Source organism: Echinops telfairi, unplaced genomic scaffold (genome assembly GCF_000313985.2).
Source record: "Echinops telfairi isolate 266 unplaced genomic scaffold, ASM31398v2 ScPeMD7_24;HRSCAF=84, whole genome shotgun sequence".
NCBI classification, from domain to species: Eukaryota; Metazoa; Chordata; class Mammalia; order Afrosoricida; family Tenrecidae; genus Echinops; species Echinops telfairi.
Window position 1 is genome coordinate 2,818,154 of NW_022103921.1, and position 10,858 is coordinate 2,829,011.

Consider the following 10,858-nt stretch of genomic DNA (forward strand, 5'->3'; position numbering starts at 1 on the left):
TCTTACAGGCTTGAAGACAAACAGACGGCCATCTAGCTAAGAAACAACAAATCCCACAAGGAAGAAGCACACCAGCCTACCCCAACACGAATGCTGAAGACAAAGCGGGTACATAAGCAAATGAATATAAACTGTCAAAAAAGTCCATGTTAAATAGAAGCAGATGTGTTTGAGAAGTGATGAGAGTGGACCTCAACTCCCTTGGTTCACATCAGAAAAGGGCATCATGGTTGGTAGAGAGAGACCCATTGAAAATAAGGGGAGCCCTCAGAGTGATGAATTTACACAGGAGCCACAGTGAATTCAAACAGCAATAATTGTAAAGATGACACAGAGACTGTCCTTTTACACATGAATTGAAGCCACTTGACTAACAACTAATATTTTTACTATTTGAAAAGCAATAAAATGATACATTTAGAAAATGTAAGAGGAAATGTGGGATTATACTTGAAGTATAAATAATTTAATCCTTGTTGTTTCATGCTTCTAAGAATCTTATCCTCAGATCTCATTCCATTTTCATTTATCTTTTATATTTCTGGTGTAGTCGATTATCCATTGGGCTGTTGACTACAAGGTCGGCAGTTTGACTCCACCAGCTGCTTACTAGGAAGAGAGGTGAGGCTTTCTGTGCCAACAAAACTCTACAGCCTCAGAAACCCAAAGCGACAGTTCCATTCTGTCCTATAGGGTTGCTGTGAGTCAGAATCTAGTAGATGGTAGTGAGTTTGAGTTGGAATTCAATATGAGTAACCCACCCCAGCCCTCCCAAATAAAAATCAAGCCCACTGCCATCTAATCAATCCCAATCCACAGTGACCAATTTGAGTAGTGTCTAATAAAAGAGCAGAAGAGACACATAAAGAAATGATAGCCATGTGGCAATGTGTTACCTGCAAGCCATGGAATGTCTGAGGCTGCCAGAAATCAGGAAAGAAAAGATCTTTCCTTAATACGTTTTGAGAGAACATTTCCTTTTTGATGTCCTGAATTCAGACTACTAACCTACAGGATAGTAAGTAAATTGCTATATTTCTAAGGAATAACTTCAGAAATAAGAATCAGCATTAAACTAGTTGCTGTGAGGAAGAAGGCAGACAACCCCCACTTTCCATCTTATATATTATCTATGATACCAGTCACTCACATCAGGGCACTCTTTTTCTGTTGGATTAAATCATTCACCATCATGTTTCACCTAACTCAGACTATACTGAATAGGTATATGGTTTATTAGGGTCAAATCAGAAATAACAGGACACAACTTAGAACTCAGGAAGCCACACATAGACAAGGTCTAGAAAGGTCCCCAAAGTTGAGTGGCTGACCTTCCCTTGGGCAATCAGGAAGCTCTTCAAACAATAAATGTTCCATGATGTCTCTTGGCTATAGACTTCCATGCTATGCCAATCATAACTGGAACAGCTCTGAACCATATCTGGGAGGGTTTTCAGTGAGGGGATTTTGTGTCCCAAGGGTTGCACTGTCCCTCTCAGCTCTCATCAGTCAGGAAACCCCCAAATCTTTATGTTCTGGGCTTTTGTAATCCAATCCACATACGCTTGTCATTCACATGGGCTATCCCTAAAATATTTTAAAGAACTAAGTTTTATTAAGGAACTAAGTTTATCAGAAGAACCAAGAATAAAGGGCACATGAACTAATCCCCGTAACATCACCCCATTTGTTGTACTTTGTTTCCGCAAGCCTATGAAACTAATAACATGCAAAATTTGTATTCATACAAGTAAGACTCCTCTCCATGAACCCACTCACACCACCACCACCACCACCCCAAACACCAACAACAATGTTACCAATTCAATTCTGACTCATGGTGACCCGATAGGATAGAGGAACAGATGGCTTCATCTTTCTCCTGCAGAGAAGCTAATGAATTTGAACAACTGACCTTTCAGTTAGCAGCCAGTGCTTAAACTGTTGCACCACCAGAGCCCCTTAGGATGTATACTAAGAAATGGAAGCGTTGAGTATATACTAAACTCGCCACCATCAAATCAATTCTGACTCAAGAAGGTGTAATTTGTTGAGCGGGAAAGCACTTGATTCTTTAAGGTGACAACACAATGTGCTTTGTTTTTTGTTTTTTTTTTGGTTTTGTGGCGGCTAAGAACCATTTTTATTTGTTTAGATGCTTCCATTTTCTTTCTTTTTTTTTTTTAACATTTTATTAGGGGCTCATACAACTGTTATCGCAATCCATACACACATCAATTGTGTAAAGCGCATTTGTACATCGTTTCTCAAAACATTTTCTCTCCATTTTAACCCCGACATTAGGTCCTCATTTTCCCCCTCCCTCCCCGCTCCCCCCTCCCGCATGAGCCCTTGATAGTTTATAAATGGGTATTTTGTCATATCTTGCCCTGTCCGACGTCTCCCTTCATCCACTTTTTGGTTGTCTGTCCCCCAGGGAGGAGGTCACACACAGTTCCATGTAATCGGTTCCCTACAATGTGCTTTGTTTTGAATGGTGATAGAACTTAAACCTAAAACCAAACTCCTCTCAAGTCCAATCCAAATCGTCGTTGCCTTATAGGACAGACTAAAATGGCCTTGGTGGGTTTTTCAAAGCTATCCTTCCAAGAAAAGAAAGCCTTTTTTTTTTCCTGCTGAAAGGCTGAGAGTTTTGAACTGCTGACTTTGCAATTAGCAGCCAAACTTGGAGCCCACTAAGCCACCGGGCTTTCTTATTAATAATAATATAGAAGACTGAAACAGAAAAAATGCATCATTTTTCAAAAACTCAACTGTTATTTACTCAGTCCGAATAGCCAGAAGACTAGTGTAAACATTAATTCTCAACTACTTTCAGTAAATATTTCTTCATACGTCTCAGAGGCGATCAACAGAAATATCCTCAACTTTCTCCTATACCTACCTCCAGCCTTTTTGTTACGGGAGCAAAATCAGGTGTCTCTTTGAAAGCCAATAGTCCCTCCTCACTTCTAGGGTGCATTCTGTTCGTAAGTCTTCCAAGAATTGTACATCGCCCATTTCTCATGGAGAAAATATACCAAAAGTAATGGAATATCTCCTCTGTAGTAATATTATGCACGACTTGCTTTTAACTTCCTATCATTCTCTCTCTCTGGCATCTTGTCTGCTTGCTCGGATGAAGGAATGTGAAGATATCCTTGTGGCTAGGAACTCAAGGTAGATTGCATCTAGCAAGAAAATGTAGCCCTTATTTCAACAGACCTTGAGGAACTAAATCAACAAAAACGTTGTGATTGAGCCTGGAAGTGGATCCTTGCCCAGTCAAAACCATTCAGTAAGAAAGAGTAGTTGTGTCAACAAATGGTATTGGGACAACTGGATGCCTGCATAAGAAAGAATGAAATTAGACCGTTATATCACTTGTGTGGTAGTTAGGGATTATGTCAAGTAGACACTCCTGGGTAGGGGTGGAGCTAAACCTGGCCATCAAGTCGCAGCCTAGTGACGCCCCCTTGATGTCATATGCCTTTTGTATAAGAGCAAAGGGAACAGAGACGATGTCTGCCCCTGCAGCTTCATCTTCCTGCGTGCTGGGACTCTGCTACACACTCTGAGAGCTGTCGGCATCTTGCAATGTCTCCATCAACTGTGCATCCACAGACCTGTGATCTGGCTGCTTCCCAGTTCATGTCAGTGCCACCAGCAGGTGGCGATATGAGTCTAAAGAGGAACTTATGGATGAGCATTGGCCTTAGAGGCTTGAGTTGAAAGAGACATTCTTGATTTCTAATTACTTCTTGATGTAAATCTCTATTTTAAACATAGAATGACACTGAATTTATTTTAGAATAGGTAATGGTATATTACACAAACCATAAAATACTGTCAAGGGTATGAAGAAAGGAAAAGTATGTTATCAGAAAATGAAAAGAAATTCCATAGGATGTGATAAAATATTTTCAAATCATATTTGATAAGGGATTTGAATCTAGAGTATATAAATACCTCTTATAATTCAAGAAAACGGCAACCCAATCTTAAAATGGGAAAAGGATATGAACAGACATTTCTTCAAAGAAAATACAGAAATAGTCAACAAGCACACGAAAAGGTGCTCAACAGTATTAGTCATCAGAGAGTACACTAAAGTACACTTTAAAAGAATAGTATCAAAAATGAATATTAAAATGTCAAGCTATTAAAATAAGTAAAGCAGCATAGATTGTGAATTTAAGGAAAACAATACAAGAGCAAATTAAGAATTCCAATAAAGATAGGGAAACTACAGAAATGAACCAAACATAAATACTAGGGCTGAAACATACAATAAATGGTATGTAAAAGCATTGAAGGATTCGGCAGCAAGTTTGAGCTGACAGTGATCAGAACAGAAAAGAACAAATGTTGTCAAAGGTGTGGAGAAATTTTAACCTTCATTCATTGCTTGTGGGATTTTTAAATGACTCAGCTACTCTAGAAATAATTTACAATTCTTCAAATAGTTAAACATAGAATTGCCATCTAAACAATTTCTTTGTTTTCTGGTAATCATTTCACTTTGTATGATTAATGGTCCTAAGAACTAATAAAAGTGGCTGAAACTTGCCCATAGTCAAATGTGGAAACTTATAGATGAATGAATGCAAGTCATGTATAAATTACAATAATAAAACTGCATATGTCAGTATATTTTAAATGGATTTTAATTATATTTATTAAGTTATTAGGGTATAGAGTGTACACACTCTTAAATAATATGAATTAAGCAAAAATTCTCTACCAATTACAACCATTAACTACTCTACATTATAGTATATTTTTTAAAAGTAATTTAATTTTTTCTTGTTAGGCGTATACACAGCAGGACATACACCAACATTTTCTACATATACAATATGGTGACATTTTTTATATTCTTCAAGTTGTGTAAATATGAAGCATCTTTAATAAGGCTCATGTCTCTTTAACCATGTTATCAATGTATAACTCATGTATGATATGATCCAGGGACTTCAATAGATTAAAAAGAGCTTTGCATTCATCACAATTAATTTTAGAGCATTTTTTCATATTTATGCCATTTTCATTAGCTCCTCATCTCCCCAACCTCCCCTGCCATAACCCTAATAAACTATTAATCTAGTTACAGTCTCAATAAATTTATCTATCCTGAATTTCATAGAAAGAAAATAGTACAAAAAAGGTAACAATAATGACAAAATAAAATGCAGATGAACCTCAATCCAAAAGAAAACCAAAAATAATTAACACAAGTTTAAAATGGGTCAAAATGAGAAACAAATATTAAACTGTTAACTTTTTGCCTAATTATATCTGCAATAATCCAATTTCTAATGCACTCTGTCTAAGGACAAGATTCTTCACGCCGCGGGTGAGTACATTGAGAAAGTTCAGTCAAGCTTTAATCAGTGGTGCTGGCTTTTTAAGTGGATTTGGAATTTCACTGTCATCCATGGCTTTCTGCCATGATGCTCAGATTTTTAAGCTCTAATACAGTGTCCTCTGATCATGATTTTTTTTAATTAATCATCTTTTATCATACTGGCTGTGTGCTTTTTCCCTATGTACTTAGCTGAATAGTGTGTTTCTCATCTATACCTAAGACTTTATACAATTTTCTATATATAAGACTCTTCATTTTAAAGAATTTTAGAGGAAATAATCTCAATATTGGTCAAAATTTTCTTTTTATTTATATGTTATCAACAGCTTCTACCGCTTTGTTTTGGAACCAGAAGTGATGTTAGGGGCCAATGACATTAATTCTCTTGGACCAGTGGCAAAATTCCTGGATATCCCTGAATCACCCCTTCTAACCCTAAACATGATTACTCCAGAAGGCTGGTTGGTTGAAACAGTACACAGCAACTGTGACCTGGATAATATTCATCTAGAGGATGTAAGTGATCATGTAATGTTATATATAAAGAAAGGGAGTAGGAAGGATTCTTGTCACTTATTACAGTTCTAGCCAGTGAGTGACCATACTGTGTATGCTCACCAAAATTATATATGATCAGATTCCACCTTTCCATTAATTTTACAATTTTTCTTAACTTTACAAATGAGTGGCTGTATTTTTCTAAGTTTCTACTGTTTTCCAAATTTTTATTGCTTCAGACAACTCTCAAATGAACACTATAGGAATGTGGGAATCAATGCCTGACAATTTAGGACGTCATAAAGTCAGTGTGTTGCCCTTCAGCGTCTGTCTTTAACTTGGAGAGGAATGGTTTCACCTCAGCTTTGGTTTTGCCTCACAGCTTGATGTCCCAGCCTGAGACATGAAGCCTAAAAAGAATAGAACTGAAAGTGAAAAGGAAAATTTGCTCATATTCTGTAGGCTGGCCCTAATGCTTTTCCTCTCCTTCACCTTCACCCGTGGAGCCAGACTTTCCCACCTGCTGGAAGTAAATCCATAGCAAAGAGAAGGATAAGGAAAAAAAATGTTTTTTTTAAAAATGAGCTTACTGTAGGGGGGAAAAATGAGCCACAAATTTTTATTTTGTTAAAAAATTTTTTTTTTTATTTTGTTTTTAATTTTTTTATTAAATACTTGTATTGAGGCCTCTTACATCTTTTATCACATCCATTGTGTCAAGCACATATGCTGCCATCATCATTTTCAAAGCATTCTCTTCCCACTTGAGCCCCTGATATCAGCTCCCCATTTCTTCCCTGTCCTTCTCCCACCCTCCCTCCCTCATGAACCCTTGGTAAGTTACAGATTATTATTTTCATATCTTAAATCACTCTCCATCCTCCCTCACCCACTTTCCCATTGTTTGTCCCCCTGGAAGGGGGTTCTAGGTTAATCCTTGTGATCCATTACCCCTTTCTCCCCCTAGGGCCCCCCCCCCCCAAATCCTCCTGGTATCTCTAATCTCCTTGTTGGCCCTGAGGGGTTTATCTATCCTGGATTCCCTGTGTTGCAGGCTCTTATCTGTAGCAGTGTGCATGTTCTGTTCTAATCCGATTTGTAAGGTAGAATTGAGGTCATGATAGTGGGGGGAAGGAAGCACCAAAGAACTAGAGGTAAGTTGTGTGCTTCATCAGTGCTATACTGCACCCTGACTGGCTCATCTCTTCCCTGTGACACTTCTGTGAGGGGATGTTCAATTGTCTACAGATGGGCATTGGGTCTCTACTCTATGCCCCCTTCCCACTCCCCATTCACCTTGGGTATGATTTTGTTCTGGGTCTTAGATGCCTGATACCTCATCCTATCAACCCCTCATGATCACACAGGTTGGTGTGCTGCTTGTATGTGGGCTTTATTGCTTCTCAGATAGATGGCCGCTTGTTTATCTTCAAGCATTTCAGACCCTAGATGTCTTGATAGCTGGGCACCATCAACTTTCTTCCCTACATTTGCTTATGCACCCATTTTGTCTTCAGTGATTGTGTCAGGAAGGTGAGCATCACAGAATGCAGGATCATTAGAACAAAGGGTTCTTGTGTTGAGGGAGCACTTGAGTCTAGGCCCAATGTCCATCTGCAACCTTAATTCTTTTTTTTTCTTAATTCTTAACATATAGATATGAGTACATAGTTCTATTCCCCACTCATTATATGTATACTTACATATGTATATGCCTGTATTTAGACTTTGATAAATGTCCTTTGTCCCCTGGTTCTTTCCTCTATTTCCTTTTACTTTCCTTGTCCCACCATCATGTTTGGCCTTCATTTGGGTTTAGTAATTCCTCGCTGTTACATAGCCCTTGATTAAGCCCCACTACGCCCTTCTCTCCATTGATTTTAGTTCACTCCTTGTTCCCTTGCCCCTGGGTTGGTTTCCCTCCACCCCCTTCCTTTCTCCCACCTCCGCTTTGCCTTTATCCCACCCCCCACCCCTGGGAACCATTGGTCGCATTCTTTTCATCTCCAAATTCTTTATTCCTCCTATCTTATCGAGATAGACATGCAGATGTATTAATAAATGCAAAAACCAGGCAAAACCAAACAAAACAACAAAGTCAAGACCAACAAAACAATCACAACCACAACAAGAACAAAAACAACAAAAAGAACGCCACTGACATCAGTGAAAAAGCCTATAAACAGTTCAAGATCTGTTCATTTGCCATTCCGAGTGTTTTCCAGTCGAGTCTGATAGGGTGCCACCCTCTTGTCTCCAAAGTTTATTTTTGGTATTCCCCAGGGATTTAATCATTTGCTCCCCTTACTGCTCTGTTGCATGCCTTTAGTGTTTTACCCAACATGATAGGGTCCGGCTGTGCACAATTCCTGCACTGTTTCTCCAGTGTTGTCCCCCACAACACCATGGGTTAGTGAGGAACAGCCTTCTCATGGTGGGACCAGCTCTGTGGTCCTCTGTGCGTTGTCTGCTCATAGCAGGAACATCATCCTCGGGGCTTGGTGGGCCAGGATGTCCTCCCCTCCCTCTCCCTCCCTTTTCATTTCTCCTGTGTGCTCTAATCAGACATGCCTCTCTTCCCAAGCTGTAGCCCCAGTGCTGTCCTCTGAAGTGCATTCTACTTAAGCGGGTGGTGTGGGGGCCGGGGAGGTGGTGGCGGGGGCCTACATAGTTGGGATTGGGGCCGACCCCACAGACCTCTCTATTGGTTCCCTGGTGCATGTCCATATGTTGTATTCACATCTTGGTGCATTGGGTTGAAGCCTGGTCTCTCTCTCTGTCTCCTGTGGAGATATAAACAATACACTTGGGTAGGTTAGTGCCCTGCCCCCCCCCACCTATGTCTTTTTTCTTCTTCTCCCCCCGCCCCCCTTATGTAATTGGCTGCCGTCTGTATCCCTGGGCTGGGTTTGGCCCCTGCCATAGTTGCTGCACCTCACCCCAGGGAGGTATGTATATAGTAGCTTTTCCCTTAGGCCCCATTTTTTTTAAGCTTATCTCAGTGGACTCATGTTGTACTTGTCCTTTTGTGCTTGGCTTACTTCACTTAGCATGATTTCCTCCAGTTCCTCCCATGCATCAATATGCTTCATGCGTTCATCGCTGCTGTTTAGGGATGAGTAGTATTCCATTGTATGTATGTACCAGGTTTTTGATCCATTCGTCTGTTGATGGAAATTTGGATTGTTTCCAGCTCCTTGCAATTGTGATCTGTGCAGCGATGAACACTGGGGCACAGGTGTCTGGCCGTGGTTTTTTTCTTGCCTCTTCTGGGTGTATGCCCAGTAGGGGGATTGCTGGTACGTATGGTGGCTCAATCTTCATCTGTTCTACATATAGGCAATTTTTTTCCATAATGGCTGTATATACCTAAAGTTCCATAAACAGTTCATGAGAGTTCCTTTCTCTCCACAGTCCCCTGTTACTTTCTGAGTTTTTGAATTGGGCTATCTTTGAGGGTGTTAGGTGGTATCTAATTGTTGTTTTAATTTGTGTTTCTCTTACGGCTAATGATCAGGAGCATTTTCTCATATGCTTATTGGCCATTCGGATTTCTGCCTCTGTGAAACTTCTGTTCAGGTCCTTTTCCCACCTCCTTAGTGGGCAGTTAGTTTTTTTCTTATTGTAAGCTTGCAAAGTATTGCAGATGTCAGTAATAAGACCTTTGTCTGATGTGTCATTGCTAAAGATGTTTTCCCAGTCTGTGGGCTCTCTTATTACTCTCTCAGTGAATTCTTTCGATGTACACAGTGATTTATCTTCAGTATATCCCACTAGGCAATTTGTGACTCCTCTGTATTTGTATCCTTCCCTATTTCTGATAGCCCATGTATTCCCTGTGCCAAGGTTCTCAAGTTTGTCCCAATTCTCTCATTAATGGCCCTAATAGTTTAGGGTGTTACCTCAAGGTCTGTGATCCACCTTGAGTTTATTTTATGCTTGGAGTGAGGTAAGGGTCTTGCTTCATTTTTCTGCAGGTAGATATCCATTTTTTCCAGCACCACATGTTGAAGAGGGCATCCGCTTCCCATTGGATATTTTTGGGCCATTAACAAAAATCAGTTGCCTGTATGCTAATATTTTTATTTCTGGGTTTTCAGCTCTTTTCTATTGGTCTGAATATGTGTTGTTTTACCAGTACCACACTGTTTTGACCACTGTGCTGTATAATATGTGCTAAAGTCAGGTAGAACAAGCCCTCCCACTCTGTCCTTCTTCTTGAGGAGTTCTCTGCTAATTCGGGGCTTCTTCCCTCTCCATATGAAGTTGGTAATCAGGTGTGTTTTTTTTAGAAAAACAAATTTTTGTGTTGCTTTTTTTTAATGTTTACCTCCAGACTGGTATCTAGAAAATGGTTAGTTTTGATTTGCCTGGTTCTGACAACCTCTTTCTCTAAGTGACTGAACCTTTAAAACGCACTCATTGCTTTGACTGAGGCACAAGCATTTGACCTAGAATAAATTAGTTCATATTGTTCTTGTGCTGCTCATGTGCTACCACATATCTACAAGTTTTCCTTCTAGAAAACGTCAATTTTGTGGAATTCTGTTAATACGTGACCAGATTTTGTGGAATTCTGTTAGCTTCCTTAGAACTCATTCATCTGCAACCCCAACCTTTAACTAACAAGGGAAAAAAACCTACGTTGTTTTTTTAATTAAAACACAATGGTAGCGACTCACTCACTCATTCACTCTCATTCACTCACTCACTCACTCACTCTCACACTTACTCTCTCATTCACTCACTTACTCTCTCTCTCACTGATTCACTCACTCACTCTCTAATTCACTCATTCTCACTCTCTCACTCACTGACTAACTCTCTCACTCTCTAATTCACTCACTCATTCACTCACTCACTCTCTCACTCACTCACTTTCTCACACTCTCTCACTCACTCACTGACTCACTCTCTTACTCTCTCACTCACTCACTCACTGACTCACTCATTCTCACTCTCTCACTCACTGACTCACTCTCTCACTCTCAT

General features: G+C 39.8%; 1 protein-coding gene across 1 annotated transcript in view; it reads left to right on the top strand.

Moving 5' to 3' along the window:
- The window catches only part of UGGT2 (UDP-glucose glycoprotein glucosyltransferase 2), a 264,346-nt gene that overhangs the window by 190,743 nt on the left and 62,745 nt on the right, over positions 1–10,858 (top strand). Inside the window, exon 28 of the mRNA XM_045289053.1 lies at positions 5,695–5,884. Coding sequence (XP_045144988.1) covers positions 5,695–5,884 — 190 coding nt within the window. The remainder of the gene's footprint in view (positions 1–5,694; positions 5,885–10,858) is intronic.